Genomic DNA, 17,284 nt, shown 5'->3' with positions numbered 1-17,284 from the left:
AGAAAAAGAACAGAAACCAATCCTAAAGCAAACAGAAGGAAAGAAATGATAAAGATTAGAGCAGAAATAAATGAAAGGGAGAATTAAAGAAATAGAGAAAATCAACAAAACAAAAAGTTTGTTTTTCAAGAAGATCAGCAAAATTGATAAACAGCTAGAGTAACAAAGAAAGACAAAGAACTAATGCAAATTAATAAAATCAGAAATGAGAAGTGGGGCATCAGCGCTGACCTAACAGAAATAAAAGAACAACTGTGCTCCAACAAACAAGACAATGTTGATGAAATGGTAAAATTCCTGGAAACACACAAACAAACCACACTGACTCTAGAAGAAACAAAAAACCTCAACAAACAAATTACAAGTAAAGAAATTGGAAGAGTCATAAAAAACCTCCAAAAAATGAAAAGTTCAGGACTAAATGACTTCACAGGTGAATTCTACCAATCATTTAAAGAAGATCTAATACCAATCTTGCTCAAACTCTTCCAAAAAACTGAATAGGAAGAAATGTTATCAAACTCATTCTATGGTACTATGTTCACCCTAAAACCAAAGCCAAATATAGACATTATGAAAAAAGGTTACAGACCAATTTCTTTAATGAACATAGATGCAAAAATCCTTAACAAAAATACTTGCTAACTGAATCCAAAAACACATTAAAAAATTATACACCACAGTCATGTGGGCTTTATATCATGTATGCAAGGGTGTTTAAACATAAGAAAATCAATCAGTGTAATACACCACATTAATAAATTGAAGAAGAAAAATTACATGATTATCTCAATAGTTGTAGAACAGGCATTTGCAAAATATGATATCTTTTCTTGATGAAAATTATCAAAAGATAGGAATAGAAGAAAGCTTTCTCAATATGATAAAGTGCATATATAAAAATGCTGTATAGCTAATGCTGCACTCACTGGCAAAAGACTAAAACATTTCCTGCTGAGATTGGGAACGAAAAAAGTATGCCCACTCTTTCCACTGTTATCAGTATTGTGCTAGACATTCTATCTAGAGCAATTAGGCAAGAAAAATAAATGGGACTCAAATAGGAAAGGAAGAAATAAAATTTTTACCATTCACTGATGATATGATCCTATATGTAGAAAATCCTGAGAAAGCCAGAACAAAACTATTAGAACAAAGATGAATTCAGGAAAGTGGTAGGATACAAGATTAATACACAAAAATCTGTAACATTTCTATATACTACTAATGAGCAACCTGAGGAGAAATCCCCTTCTCCCCCCAAAATTCCCTTTACAATAGCGACTTTAAGAAAAAATATTTAGGAATATATTTAACCAAAGTAAAACAGGACCTGTATTCAGAAAACTATAAAATAAAGGCAAAGATGATCTAAATAAATGGAAAGATATGCCTGCTCATGGTTAGGAAGACTAAATATTCTTAAGATGTCAATTCTATCCAATTAATCTATAGATTTCACGCAATCCTGATAAAAATTCCAATATCATTCTTTGTAGAATTGGAAAAGACAATTATCACATTTATCTGCAAGGCTAAGGGTCCCCCACATAACCAAAAATATCTTAAAAAACAAGAACAGAGTTGGAGAACTCCCACTCCTAGACTTTAACAGGTATTATCTAGCTATAGTGGTAAAAACAAAACAAAACAAAAGCAAAAACAAATTAAAAAAAACAGCATGATACTGGCCTAAAGACAGAAAGACAGACGGATTGACCAAAGGAATTGAAATAGACCTATATGTAATTTGAATGATTTTTGACAAGGGTCTCCAACACAGCTGGATCAGAAGAGCCTATTCAATAAAAAAAAATGGTCCTGGGAAAACTGGATATCCATATCTAAAAGAAGGAGAACCTCTATCTCACATCTTAGGCAAAAATTAATTCAAAATGGATTAAGACCCCAAATATAAAAACTTGAACCATAAAACTCCTGGAAGAAAATGTAGAGAAATATCTTCAGATCATGTGATAGGTGGTAGTTTCTTGGATCTTACACCCAAAGAACAAGCAACAAAATAAAAAATAGATAAATGGGACTGCATAATTAAATGTTTTTGTATTTAAAAAGATTTTGTTAAGGTTAAAAGGCAGCCAACTCAATGGGAAAAAATATTTGGAAACCATATATCTGATGAGAGTTTGATTTCCTTGTTATATAAAAAGATCACACAACATAACAACAAAATGACAAGCAACCCAAGTAAAAAATCAGCAAATGACTTGAGTAGATATTTTTCTGAAGTGGAAATACAAATAGTCAAAAGACCCATGAAAAGAAGCTTACATTACTAGTTATTAGGGAAATGTGGATCAAAATTATAATGAGATATCATCTCACAACATACAGATTGGCCATTATTTAAAAAAAAACAAAAACAGAAAACTACAAGTGCTGGAGAGGATGTGGTGAAGTAGAAACATTCTTTCATTGTTGGTGGGAGTGTAAAATGCTGCAACCTCTGTGGAAGACGGTTTGGTGGTTCTTTAGGAAACTACAGAACTGCCATATGATCTGGCAATCCCACTAGTGGGAACATGTTCAGAAGAACTGAAAACATGGATGTGAATAAATATTTGCACACCAATATTCATAGTGGCATTATTCACAATTGCTAAAATATGGAAGAACCTAATTATCTGTCAAATGATGAATGGGTAAACAAGATGTAGCATATACTTACAATGGAATACTATTCAGCTGTAAAAAATAATTTGGGGAAGCACATGACAATATATAGAAAACTTAAGGACGTTATGTTGAATGAAATAAACCAGGCAAAAAAAAGACAGATATTATATAGCCTTACTGTATTACAACTAAACACAATGAGTAGACTTATGAAGTTGAACTATGAAGTGTAGGTTGGTGGGAGACAGAATGTGGGCTGAGAAGGGGAAGCTGATGCTGGATGCAAGTAGAATATTGAGTAAGTCTATCCATTACCGCAATTGTAAATTGTGGTAATGGATGGACTTGATGGTAGCACATTATAATGAGTGTAACAAACATGATTGATTTATGGATGTGATTGTGGTTGAAATGAGTAGTCTAGGAAGTTACCGTTAGCTGGAAGACAGATGGAGGATAATATAGATATAAAACTGATTTTGGCGGTATTGAAGATTGTGGTTAATATAAATACAAAAATGATTTTCAACTACAAGGTATTAAGAATGTGGAGACACATGGGAAAACATAACTAATGTAATTTATAGACTATAGTTAAAAACAATATTGTAACGTTTTTGTAGCCAGAGCAAAGACAGTGTGATATTGCTAAGGTTCAGGAAAAAAAGTATGTGGGGTTTTGTTTTGTGAAATGCATTTTTTCTCTTCTTCATTTTTTTTTCCATTGATAAGGAGATCTTGACTATATCATTTAAGTAATCTGTGTTTATTTGTGTATCTTTCTGAACACTGGAAGAAAAATTTAGTTTGTAATGAGATGAATGTTCCTATACAGACTTTTTAGGAGTAATCCTTCTATAACTTGTTGAGCTTCCTTTTTGTTTGTTATTTATTTGATTTTGAAATAAGGTTTGAATAAAATAAAACCTAGGGTATATGAAAATATACATAATTCATTTTCTGTTTTCAGGGAGACTACCATATCTATTAATGTGCCTCATTTATTAACAAATAATGAGTGTATAATATGCCAGAGCTGTCCCAATAAATTTATTGTCCCTTGTAAAGTTTTTCTTTGTTTATTGGTTACACGTTTGCACTTTTTACTTCATCCACATGATAAAAGTATGTGATGACTGTGTGATTTGTACCTTCTCTTTTCTTAGCCCCCTAGTCCCCAAAACAGTATTTCTTTTTCCATGTATTTGTTAACTTTCTTGAGTCATTCTGTAGTGTCTCCAAGAGCATGAAAACATTTCCCTTTGGGAAGAAACATTAGTTCCAGGAGATCTCTTTCCCCTTTCAGTATTCTTTCAGGTGATAAATTCTTGGTCTTAGTTTCAAATTCTCTTCATCTCCCTTACGTTCTGTATTTATTCTTGGATTATTTGTTCCATTCATTTTCTGTTTCATTCCTTTTCTACAATAAAAATAGAGTGACTTTCTACTGCATCCTTTATCATTGACACAAGCAACTCTCTTTGAAATACCCATAGTTAGATACAGGGATTCAAAGCTTTTGAGCTGCCTATTTCTATTCCAGTGAAATCTGTTACTAAATTTGCTCTATTTTTCCTGGACAGTCTCTCTTGTCCCTGTCTTTCTGATTTTCATCAATAGACACTTATCAGTTTCTCTTCACTGCTTAGTGTAAGGGATTAGTCACCTTATAACTTGTTTCCCTACCTCATATTCCACTCTGTTTTCCATTCTGAATATTGCCATGGAATTATTTCCAAATACCACTTTCATCATATTTTTCTATATCTCTTTCTGTCTCTACCTCTGTCTCTATCACTATCATCTATCTATCTATCTATCTATCTATCTATCTATCTATCTACCTACCTACCTATCTATTAAAAATCTTTCACAGTGATGTTACCTACAGGACGAAGTCCACAATGTGGTTCCATATTCCTTTTAAAATCTTAACTTCTGTCACTTCCCTATATAAGTCTAACAACATGGAAACTGGAAAAGCAAAGGATGCTAAAATCATGAGAAAGAAACTCCAAAGAGGAGTAGACAAACTTTCAAAGGGCAAAGATAGATCTTTTTTTCATGACTCAGTGCATCCTCCAAGAAGTGCTTTTATTTTTCCAACTAATGACACCTACAAAATATAGCTCTGCTTCTTTTAAAAGATATACTTCGCCACAAAAAAAACCCCATAAAACTCCTACACAAAATGTTCTATTTGAAATACATTTCAGTTTATATGTTTTATGTTTTTTTCCCCCTAATAAGATCAAATAACTTAAATTAACTTTAGTCTGTGTGAAGAAGCCCTTGCATTTCTTTTACTTTGTATTTGTCAGGACACCAAGTAAACATTTATATAGTAATAAAGAAATTTGGCTAACACTACTCACATATTGAAATGCAAAGAACTTCAAATTTCATATAAAAGCACTTCATCTAGATGTAATTGATTTAATTATACATATGACCAAATGATAAATTTTCTCCTGTGCTCTTTTGATCAAGGAATACAAATCTTTGCTATTACTTTCAATCTATTTAACATCTGAATCCCCCAAGAGGACAAAATTAATAATTGTTGCTCTTTACATTTCAAGTTTGCAACTTTGTTTTGATGGTAATAAAAATGAGACAGTAGATAAATATGGCTATTTGCTTGATTTTATCTTATCAAGGCATTTCCTTATTTGTGAGCTGCACTACTTTCTGACTCTAATAGAAACTGCTTATGCTCATAAAAATATGTGGCCCTTTAAGTTATTACCTCGGTTGCTACATCCGCTGAGAGCACTTTTCCTGAGCTCCACAGCATTAACGTCACAGCCAGGATGAAATGTGCACTTGCCACTCTCCAGTCCAGCATCTAAGGGTCATGCACATCAGGGTTAACGTTTATTAGTACATTATACAAACATAAGAAACAAAAGCTCCTATAAAGCTTGTTAGAGGCAAGGGGTAAGCCAACATATCAGTTTTCAGAGTGTACCGCTACAAAACTTAAGTAATACTTATTGGACGCTGTCAATCTGCCAGTATATATTCTTTGAAGGCTTACTTTCCATGGAAACCTAGACTTGGGTTGTACAGCTATAATCATAATTTAATGCAAAGTAACCTAAAGTCTCAGAAATCAGTTCATATAATTCACCTTTTGCTTTGACTGTCTAATTCAAGGATTACAAACTAAAGTACCTAAAGGGAAAAGTGTAAATTGGTCAGGTATAAGAGAATAATGCCTGGTGGGGTCTGTGGTAACCCAGAAAAAGTATGTTATGTCTAAAAGCTTCTAAACTCCAATATTCAAAAACACCACACATCAAGTTGGAGAATATTTTTGTTTTGGGTTATGCAAGTTTTTTTTAAGTAAGTTTCAAATAGTAGCCATCTTAAAGAAAAAAATGATAAATTTGATCATCAAAATTGAAAAATTCTGTATGATAAATTACAGTAAACAAATTCAAAAGTCAAATTATAGACTGGAAGATATTTCTTATATGACAAAGATCAGCATTAGAACACGTAACTAACTAGAATTTTAAATGTCATACAATTTAATGAAAATGAGCCAAAGTTATAAATGGGCATTTCATAGGAAAGTAGAATTGAGTGGAAAATAAACAAGAAAATTCATAGACCTCATTAATAATCAGGAAAAAAATGCAAATAAAAAGAAATATGTTTAATTAATACACATCAGATTGGAAAAAATTTTAAAGTCAATAGTGCAAGTATTAGGATGATGCTAAGGAACAGAAAAACACAGAGCAGGTGTGACTGTAAGAAGATCAAATAATTTGGAGAAAATTGGGCAATAAAATGAGGGTAGGCCTCATCTAATCAGCAGAAGTCCTTAGGAACAGAGAACTGAGAATTCCAGAAAAAAAGTAATTCTGCCTCAAGGCTACACCGTTTTGGCTTCTCTGAGTTTCCCGTCTGCTGACCTCCCCTATGAATATCAGACTCAAGGCGTCAATTTAAATCTTTCTAGAATTTCCAGACTCTTAGCTTCCCCTAAAAATTTCAAATTCAAGACATCAACATCAATCTCATCAGAATTTCCAGGTTACAGCCTGCCCTACAAAATCCAGACTTACCGATCCTCTCAACCTTGTGAGCCAGTTCCTTAAATCTCATTAATATGTGTGTGTGTGTGCAAATAGCAAGGTGTTTTGATCACCTCCTCTTGAGCCCTTTGGAGAAGGAGGTATTCTTGCCCTAGGAAGATGCTGTATGTCATGCAGCACCACATGAGGGATTGCTCTGAGGAACAGAGTAAACAAGCAGGGACTGCAGAGGCAGGCTTTATAGGAACAAGAGGATGAGGTGACCTCTGGTTCCCACAGGACCATGCGATTGGCTTGTTTTAGTAATTCTGTGGAATGGCAGGGAACTGAAGCCTTTTACTCATAGTTAAGGTGGCACTGTGTTTAGTTCTGAAGATAAGGAGCTTTGTTTGGCCAGGGAACTTATCTGTGGGAGCAGTGAATAGGGGAACCTGCAGTCAAGGCCTTCTCAGTTTCCCCAGATGTCAGGGCAGTACATCATATTAGTTTTAAGCCTTATATCACAGAAAAGATGCTAGAATGGAATCTGAAGACCTGCATTTATGTCTCATATCTGTGCTAGTGTTAGTGTGACCTTGGATATGCACCATTTAACCACTTGAGCTTCATTTTCCTTTGCAAGTGAACAAGAGTCCCACTTCAGTTGGCTTTTGAGAGGATTGAATTGATTGAATATATAACTGCTTTATCCCACATATATATAGCAAGATAGATAGATATAGATACATATATATATGTAATTTTTAAGTGAAAGAATATTTATGAGATATTATAAAGAGGTTCTTTAGTAAATTTACTCTTTTTTGGTGTGACCCAAGACAGCTCCTCTTTACAATACTTCCTTAAAAAATTGTGAAATCTCAAAGTGTAGATTATAGTAAAATGACATATGGTAGAATAGGGAAAAATAAATCTTTTATGTAGACAGAATGGTATCAGTATTTTGCTAGGCTTATTAAGATGTATACTGAAGATAAAAATATTTTAGCATTGCCTATAACATTTTAGCAAAGTCAAATACAATTTTAATTTCTATGTATTATAATCTAAAGTAGTCCTTCATTTTGTCCCTCAAATTAATCTATTTTGAAATATTGTCAAATGATGTTCATCAATAACTATTTCTCTGATTCCACATTTTTTTGGGAAAGAGACAGTGTGCTATCTCTGTGTTCTTTTCCAAATTGATAATTGAGCTGAGTTTTTGGTAAGTACTAGAGAATAATAAATCATGACTACATCCTCTCTTTAAGTTGAGAAAACAGATAGATAACAGGAAAGAATGCAACAGTTATCTGGTAAAAATACCAACCAGAAACTACCTTAACTATTCCTTTGTTTTTTTGATGATGTCTCTTTAACTTTCCTTACCATTGAGGAAGATATATTAAGATCTGCATTTTTAATAACCTTGTATTTTGGCATATCTTTTTTTTTAATAGCGTTCTTATTTAATAAAGATAAAATACTATTGTGATGTTTTCTTTCCTCTCTTTTTATAATGTCAAAGATAGGTTACAATGTGTGAAATTGTCCAATTTTATAAGTCTTTCCATGTGGATTTCCTTTAACTATTTTCATTTATATTTTCCAAGCCAGGTTTCTCTTAATCTTTTCCAATCTTATAAATGGCACAGGATGATGATTGTTTATAATATTGATGATTATGTTTAAAACATATATTTTTGTGCTTGGGTGTATATAGGAAAAAGTCATAACATATCATCTTACAGATAACCACATCCTGATTATTTGGATATGGAGATGTAAAAATAAATGCCGTGTTTAAATACACACATTTAATGGTTTAAAGCCATGCCTGTAGCCAGTTAACCAAAAGGCCAAGTTCCTAAATATGGCATTTGGTACACTAATGAAAACAAACACCCTGGCACCTGCTACACAAAAGGCATTTGATTAACTAGTTGAAACTTGATTGCTACAGAATTAGAAACAGAGGAAATTATAGGGAGGGAAGTAAAAGACTAGGTTCAGCACCATTTCCTTATTTTGTTGATAGTGGATAAATATAGACCATGATTTAAAAACCTACTTAGCCGCATGTACATTCCAGATCATGGAAAGAACAGTCAAATGATGTTCATTGAGTGTGTGAATGCAAAAAGTGGATGTGTCTGCAATTTTGTTAGTCCACCAATAATTTTCATTAAGTACTTTTAAAGTAACATTCCTGTGGGTAGTGAGGAGTTTCAAAAGAGATAGTGTGTATAGAATCTGCCTTATGAGAAATTTAGGTGTAGCACTTCCTTCATTTTTAGTTAATTGGTGTAATATGTCTGCATTTTCAGTTTTTAAATACTACTTCTGAACAAGTAAACAGCTTACACAGTATAATATCTTAAACTTTCTTTCAAAGACTTTCCACGTATTAGAACTAATTATATCATGAATAGATCCTCCACACTGTGGCTGGAGAGGTAGCAAGATGGAGATGTGAGATTTTTGCAGTCAATGAAGTTTGGGAAACAACATAAATTGTATATTCTTTTTGTTCATTGAGACTGCATATTGACACATCAAAGGCTATGGAAATCTGGTAATAAATAAACTTTAAATTATATGTATACCAGAATTAAATGAAATTTCTGTTAAAATGGAGAAAGATGTTTCATTATTGAGATTCAGTGTTGTAATTCTCAAGTGGATCAGGGCCAAAAAAAATAAGGTTGAGAATCACTGATCTAAAAATCAAAGAGTGGGAAACGGACTTTGGCCCAGTGGTTAGGGCATCCGTCTACCATATGGGAGGTCTGCGGTTCAAACCCCGGGCCTCCTTGACCCGTGTGGAGCTGGCCATGCGCAGCGCTGATGCGCGCAAGGAGTGCCGTGCCACGCAAGGGTGTCCCCCGCGTGGCGGAGCCCCACGCGCAAGAAGTGCGCCCGTGAGGAAAAGCCGCCCAGCGTGAAAAGAAAGAGCAGCCTGCCCAGGAATGGCGCCGCCCACACTTCCCGTGCGGCTGACGACAACAGAAGCGGGCAAAGAAACAAGACGCAGCAAATAGACACCAAGAACAGACAACCAGGGGAGGGGGGGAAGTTAAATAAATAAATAAATCTTTAAAAAAATAAAAAATAAAAAATAAAAATCAAAGAGCAAAGCTGAATGAGCACAGGTGTTAAACTTAGGGTTAAGCAGAAAAAAGCAAAGCAATATGAGCCAGTATGTAATGTAATGAACTGCTATAAAACGTTTTGACTATCTACCTTTCAAGTTTTGTGCTGAGAAAGAGATTCTGGTGATTCAGGAAATTTCTCTTCAACTTTGAGATTTTATGATTAACATCTTTGGTGGTTAGGAGCTCTATATCCCCAAGAAACATGTTCTTAAACTTAATATATTCCTGTGGTATGAACCCATTGGAAGTAGCACTTTTGATGAGGTTCCTTCAGTTTAGGTGTGGTACAACTCTATCAGGTTGATTCTTAGTTCTATTACTTTGTAAATGAAATGCAATTCAGAGGGATAGAGAGAGACACAGAGGGAGAAGGTAGAAACTGAAAGTCAAAGGAATCCAGAAGAAAAGGGAGAGTCAAGGAGAGGTTGCCATGTGTATTGCCATGTGACAGAGGAGCCAAGGACCAAGGATCTCTGGAGCTAGCCCCAACAAACCAGTCTTTGGGACAAAAGCATTGCCTTGATGATGCCTTTATTTGGATTTCTGCAAACCTCAAAACTGTGAGGCAATAAATCCCCCTTTCTAAACCAACCCATAAAACAGTATTATTATTTTTTAACCAGTGGGGAAACTAAACATCTGACTTGTGTAATCAATCCCAGGATTGGAAATTCATGAGTACTGAGCTTGGGTATAAATCTTGATAAATTCTGGGATAAGCTCCACTCCAAGTTTCAACACAATTACAGACTAATGACTTAGTTGAATAAATCCTAAGGGACTGAGAGCCTAATTAAACTATTTTTTCTTGAACCTCTCTTCCCACTTTGAGAAATCATAGGCATTTAAATGTGACATTTAATAGGAAATTTTAATAGGGTGCCCGAGTACTGACACTATAAAATGACCACGTGTGCCTCCCTACAATACTGTCACAAGCTTCTTTCTCTGAAGATGATGGCAGCATGTCAATCTAGTCCTCAAGTAAAATTGTAAAATACAGTAAGTTCTTAATCTACTCTTTTCCCCATCCCATAATTCACAGTCATCCAGGTTCTTTCGATAATTGAGAAAGGTTTCAGGAATAGTAGATAACAGAGTGACTGTAATTTTTAAATTTAGTGTTAAAGAGGGCTTAAAGGGGATAATGCTTAACACAAAGCGTTACTTTATGTAATAGAAGGAGAACTGATCTGAGACTCAACACTTGGGTCTTGTCTTTTTCTCTGCCTCTAACTATATGATTGTGGGCAAATCCTTTCCTCTCTAGACCAAGTAAGATAGACTTGAGCTAACTGAATTCTCATATTGCTTCTGCCTTTATAAGTCTGTTGGTGAATCTGGCTCTTTTCTAGTGGAAGTGCAGACCCTGTAGGGAAAGGGGTAGGAAAATCCCTACATCGAAGAGTGTCTATGCAAAAGATTGAATCTAGGTTTACACGTAACTATGGTCTTCCTTAATTATAAATATTTCTAACTGAAAAGAAAAGACCCCAAAAGCAGCGGATTTAAAAAGCCATTTATGAGTAAGAGATCCAATTTTTATTTAAGAAAGAAAAAAAAACAACTACCAATTAAATTATAATGTGCTATCAAGTGTAAGACTCATCCCAAATTCAGACATACTAAAATGTGACTCTTAAAACTGATGAAATATGGCATGCATATTTTCCACTTTCAAATGTTTGCTTGGATTTTTTTTTAACTTTTCTCTCTCCTTTTAAAAAAAATCATGTTTAAGTCACTATGCTCAATTCCCCCACACTTTCAAAACAAAAATTGGTAGAGCTGAAGTTTCAGATACCATAAAGTAGAGTTATAGTCCCCCTTTGGGCTCAGAGAAAGAAAGGATGGCATTAAATTTAACTTTATTTTCATTTATAAATATTAAAAATAACATATCAATAATTTTTGAAGATTTTATTGAGTCCCTGTTTCTCTGCATTTAGAGTTAATATATTAAAGTGAGATAATCATTTGAATACTTTCTATATAACTACAAATCATCCATCCAGTATTAATGGCTACACAACAGGAATTTTTGTTAGTAATAGGAATGTTTGATTTTAATACTTGGAAATCGGAAACCAACAAAGAATTCAAACACCTACACATAGAATCATATATATGTTTTTCATTTAATGTTTACCTCCCAAAACCTCTTTAGATAAACTAACGAAAAATTTTTAATTTACTTTTTTAATTTGAGAAGTTGTGGGTTTCTAGAAAAATCATGCATAAAATACAGGGTTGCCATATACCACCCTATTATTAACACCTTGCACTGACGTGGTACATTTGTTACAATTGATGAAAGCACATTTTAAAAATTTTACTATTAACTATAGTCCAAGGTTTAACTTAGGATTCACTGTGTTGTGCAGTTCCATGAGTTTTTTTTTAAAGTTTTATTCTAGAAACATATATATAAAATAACATTTCTGCTTTTAATCACATTCAAATGCATAATTCAGTGCTTTTAATTATGTTCACCATGTTGCTCTACCAACACTATGTGCATTACCAAAACTTTTTCATTGTCCCAGATAGTGTATCTGTACATTTTAATACTTAACTTCCTATGATCTACCCCCTTCCAGCTCCTGGAAATCTATATTCTAAAGTCTGATGCTATGAGTTTGCTTATTTTATTTCATACCAATGAGATTATACATTATTTGTCATTTTGTGTCTTAACACAACATGATGTCTTCAAGGCTCATCCATGCTGTTGCATGTATCAGGACTTCATTCTTTATAATAGCTGAATAATATTTCAGAGTATGCACATACCATATTTTGTTTATCCTTTCATTGATTGAAGGAGACCTGGATTGTTTCCATCTTTTGGTAATTGTGAATAATGTCACTATGAACATTGGTTTGCAAATAGTTATTCGAGTCCCTACTTTCAATTCTTTTAGTTATATACCTAGAAGTGGGAGTCCAGGGAACAGCCAAACTGTCGTCCACAGTGGCTGAACCTTTTTACATTCCCACCAGTAAGGAATGACTGTTTCTATTTCTCCATATCCATTCTAACACTTGTCATTTTCCTTTTCCTAAAGAGTACAAATCTAGTGGGTATGAAATGGAATCTCAGTGTGGTTTTGATTTGCTTTTTCTAATGACTAATGATATTGAATATTTTTTCACATGATTTTTGGCCATTTGTGTCTTCTTTGATAAATATCTAGTTAGACTTTTGCCCATTTTAAATTGTGTTGTCTTTTTATTGTTGAGTTGTAGGATTTCTTCAAATTTTAGATAGTAAACCCTTATCAGATATGTGGTTTCCAAATATTTTTGACCATTGTGTAGCTTTTCATTTTACTTCCTTGATAAAGTCCTTTGATGCACAAAATTTTTAATTTTGATGAGATCCCATTGGTTGCTTGCACTTTGGCTATAAAGTCTAAGAAATCATTGCCTAACACAAATTCCTGAAGATGCTTCCTTATGTTTTCTTTTTTTCTTTAAAGATTTATTTATTTATTTAATTCCCCCGTCCCCCCCCTCCGTTGTCTGTTCTCTGTGTCTATTTGCTGGGTCTTGTTTCTTTGTCCGCTCCTGTTGTCGTCAGCAGCAAGGGAAGTGTGGGCGGCGCCATTCCTGGGCAGGCTGCACTCTCTTTCCCGCTGGGCGGCTCTCCTTAGGGAGCACTCCTTGCGCGTGGGGTTCCCCTACGTGGGGGACACCCCTGCGTGGCGCGGCACTCATTGCGCGCATCAGCACTGCGCATGGGCCAGCTCCACACGGGTCAAGGAGGCCCCGGGGTTTGAACCGCGGACCTTCCATGTAGTAGACGGACGCCCTAACCACTGGGCCAAGTCCGTTTTCCCCTTATGTTTTCTTCTATGAGTTTTATAGTTCTGGCTTCTATATTTAGGTATTTGAATCATTTTGAGTTGATTTTTAAAAATTTTGTATGATAGGGGTCTACTTTCATTCCTTTGGAACTGGAGATTAAGTTTTCCTAGCACCATTTATTGAAGACTATTCTTTTCCAATTGAGTGGTCTTTGCCCTCTTGTCAAAAATCAGTTTTTTAAATAAATAAATGGGAGTGTTCATTTCTGAGCACTTAATTAAAATCCATTGGTCTAAATGTCTGTCTTTATGCCAGTACCACCGTGTTTTGATTACTATGGCTTTGGGATAACTTTTAAGATCAGACAGTGTGAGTCCTCCAATTTTAGTCTTCTTTTAAAGAGAGCTTTGGCTATTTGGATCCCCTTAAACTTGCATAAAAATTTGATGACTGGCTTTATAATTTCTGGAAAGAAAGTTGTTGGAATTGTGATTTGAATTGTGTTGAATCTGTAAATTGCTTTGGGTAGAATTAACATCTTAGTAATATTTAGCCATCCCATCTGTTAACACAGAATGTTCTTCCATTTATTTAGGTCTTCATTGATTTCTTTTAAAAAAGTTTTGTAATTTTATGTGTATGAGTTCTTTACCTCTGCATTTAGATATGTTCCTAGATATTTGATTCTTTTAGTTGCTATTGTGAATCGAATTTTTTCTTGAGTTATTCTCTTGATTGTTTATTGCTTGTGTATAGAAACACTACTGAGTTTTGGATGTTGATCTTGTACCCTGCCACTTTACTGAATTCATTTATCAGTTACAGGAGCTTTGTTGTGGAGTTTTCAAGATTTTCTGTATATGTGATATCATCTGAAAATAGGGTAAGTTTTACCTTTTTCTTTTCAAATTTTGATGCCTGTAATTTCTTTTCTTATCTAATTGTTCTGGATAGAGCTCCCAGTACAATGTTGAATAATAGTTGTGAAGGTGGGCATTCTTGTTTTGTTCCTGATCTTAGAGGGAAAACTTTCAATCTTTCTCCATTAAGTATGATGTCAGCTGTGGGGTTTTTCATATATACCTTTTATCATACTGAGGAGTTTCCTTCTATTCCTAGTTTTCTATGTGTTTATGTAAAGAAGGTGTTCTGGATTTCGTCAAATGCCTTTTCTTCATCTATTGAGATGATTGTTTGTTTTTTCCTTCATTTTTTCAATGTGATGTGTTATATTAATTGACCTTCTAATGTTGAACCACCCTTGCATACCTATGGTAAATCCCATTTGATCATGAAATATAGTGCTTTGAATGTGCTGTTGGATCAGTTTTGCTATTATTTTGTTGAGGATTTTTACATCTATATTCATAAGGGATATTAGTCTAAGCTTTCATTTCTCATAGTATATTTGCTTGCTATGAGGGTGATGTAACCTCATAAAACTGAATTAGGGTGTGTTACCTACTCTTCAAATTTTGGAAGAGTTTGAGCAGGATTGGTGCTAATTCTTTTTTGAAATGTTTGATACAATTGCCATGGAGTCATCTGGTTCTGGGGGAGGAGGCTTATCTTTTTGGGAGGTTTCTTATCACTGATTCAATCTTTTCATTATATACTATTTTGTTGAGATCTTCTATTTCTTCTTGAGTCAGTGTAGATGGTTTTCATGTTTCTAAGAATTTGTCCATTTAATCTGGATTCTCTAATTTGTGGTGTACTGTTGTTGGTCATAGCATCCATTTATAGCCCTGTTTATATCAGTGAAGTCAGTAGTAATGCCCCTTTTCGCACTTCTGATTTTATTGTGTCCTTCTCTTTTTTTCATCAGTCTGGTCAAATGTCCATTTTATTAATCTTTTCACAGCACAAACTTTTTGTCTTCTTGATTCTCCTTAGTATATTTTATTCTCCCTTTCATTTATCTCTGCTCTAATCTTTGTTATTCCCATCCTGCTCAATTTGGGTTTAGATTGTTCTTCTTTTTCTACCTTCCCATTTGGAAGGCAGGTTTCTGATTTGAAACATTTTTTTCTTTTTTAAATATATTTTTATTGAAGTATATCATTCATACATGAACATACGTAGACAATAAGTGTATAGTAAAAGTTGTGAACTTTCAAAATAAGCATGTGTAACATCATACAGGGGTCCCATACATCACCCTTCCACCAATACCTTGCATTGTTGTGAAACATTTCTTACAAACTATGCAAGATCATAGTCAAAATAGTAACAATAACAGTCATCCATATCTTACATTCGGTGCATTTTTCCCCCAACCCACCTATTATTTTTTAAAGTATATTTTTATTATAGAGGTTGTGAACTTACAAAACAATCATGCACTTGTGTAGCATTCCCAACAACACCTCTTAACCAACATATCACACCATAGTGGAATATTTATTACAGATTATGAGATAATATCATCAGGCTTTTACCACCAACCATGGTCTATAGCATATATTTGGCACATTTTCCCCATAACTCCCCATTATCAACACAGTGTATCTTTGGTATTGAATATATATTTATAACTGTTATAGCTTCTTGTTGAATTGACTCTTTTATCAGGATATAATCAACATCTTTGCTCTTTATAACAGTTTTTGACTTAAAGTCTCTTTTACTTGGTATTAGTATAGCTATGACAGCTGTCTTTTGGTTATTACTTGCATGGTACATTTTTGTCATTCTTTCATTTTGTACTTATTTATGTCTTTGAATTTAAGGTGAATCTTTTTTAAGCAGCATGTAGTCCCCACACTTTTAAAAAAATACATGCTACCAATCTCTACTTTTTGACTGGAAAGTGTAGGCCATTTACCTTTAAAGTTCATGGTAATGCAGGATTTTCTTCTGTCTGCTATTTAGTCTTTCTAAGTCTTACACTGTTTTTTCCTCAATTCTTCCATTAATGCTTATTTTCATATTTATTTGATTTTTTGCATTGTACCACTTTCTCATTTCTATCTGGGTATCTTTTTTATATATTTTCCTTGTGGTTACCATGGGATTAAAATTTAACATCTCAAATATATAAAAATTCTATTTTGTTTTATATCAACTTGACATCAATAACACACATACACTCTTTGTATATCTTTTTGTTTCAATACCTTTGTTTTGTACTAGTTACAAAGTTTATCTTTATATATTGTATGTATAAAATCATGCTTTTTATACATATGCATTTTAGCACTTTCAGGAAGTCAGAAGTGGAGTTACATACAAAAAAGAAAAAAAACACACACAAAAAACAATACAATTGTACTGGCATTTATAATTACCTAAATGGTTATCTTTACAAGAGGTAATTGTTTCTTTATGCTGCTTTGAACCACTCTATAGTGTCCTTTCCTTTCAGTCTGAAGAACTTCCTTTTAGCGTTTCTTGTAGGGCAGATCTTGTGGTGGTGAACTCCCTTGGATTTTGTTTATCAGGAACGTCTTGATCATCCTCATTTTTGAAAGAATGTCTTCTTGGATATAAAAATCTTAGTTGGCAATTGTTTTCTGCCAGCAATTTAAGTATTTCAACCCAGTGTCATCTTACACCAATGATTTCTGATGAGAAATCAGCACTTAACCTTATTGAGACTCCCTTGTAAGTAACATGTTGCTCTTCTATTGCAGCTTTCAGAACTCTCTC

At 33.9% G+C, this 17,284-nt stretch overlaps 1 protein-coding gene across 1 annotated transcript in view; it reads right to left on the bottom strand.

Moving 5' to 3' along the window:
* OSTN (osteocrin) overlaps positions 1-5,485 on the bottom strand; it is a 75,085-nt gene extending 69,600 nt beyond the window's left edge. The window contains exon 1 of the mRNA XM_004460840.3: positions 5,387-5,485. Coding sequence (XP_004460897.1) covers positions 5,387-5,485 — 99 coding nt within the window. The remainder of the gene's footprint in view (positions 1-5,386) is intronic.
* Between the last annotated feature and the right edge of the window lie 11,799 nt (positions 5,486-17,284).

This window comes from Dasypus novemcinctus, chromosome 4, assembly GCF_030445035.2.
Source record: "Dasypus novemcinctus isolate mDasNov1 chromosome 4, mDasNov1.1.hap2, whole genome shotgun sequence".
Taxonomy (NCBI): domain Eukaryota; kingdom Metazoa; phylum Chordata; class Mammalia; order Cingulata; family Dasypodidae; genus Dasypus; species Dasypus novemcinctus.
The sequence above is the reverse complement of the archived record's forward strand: the minus strand, read 5'-3'. Positions and strand labels throughout refer to the sequence as shown.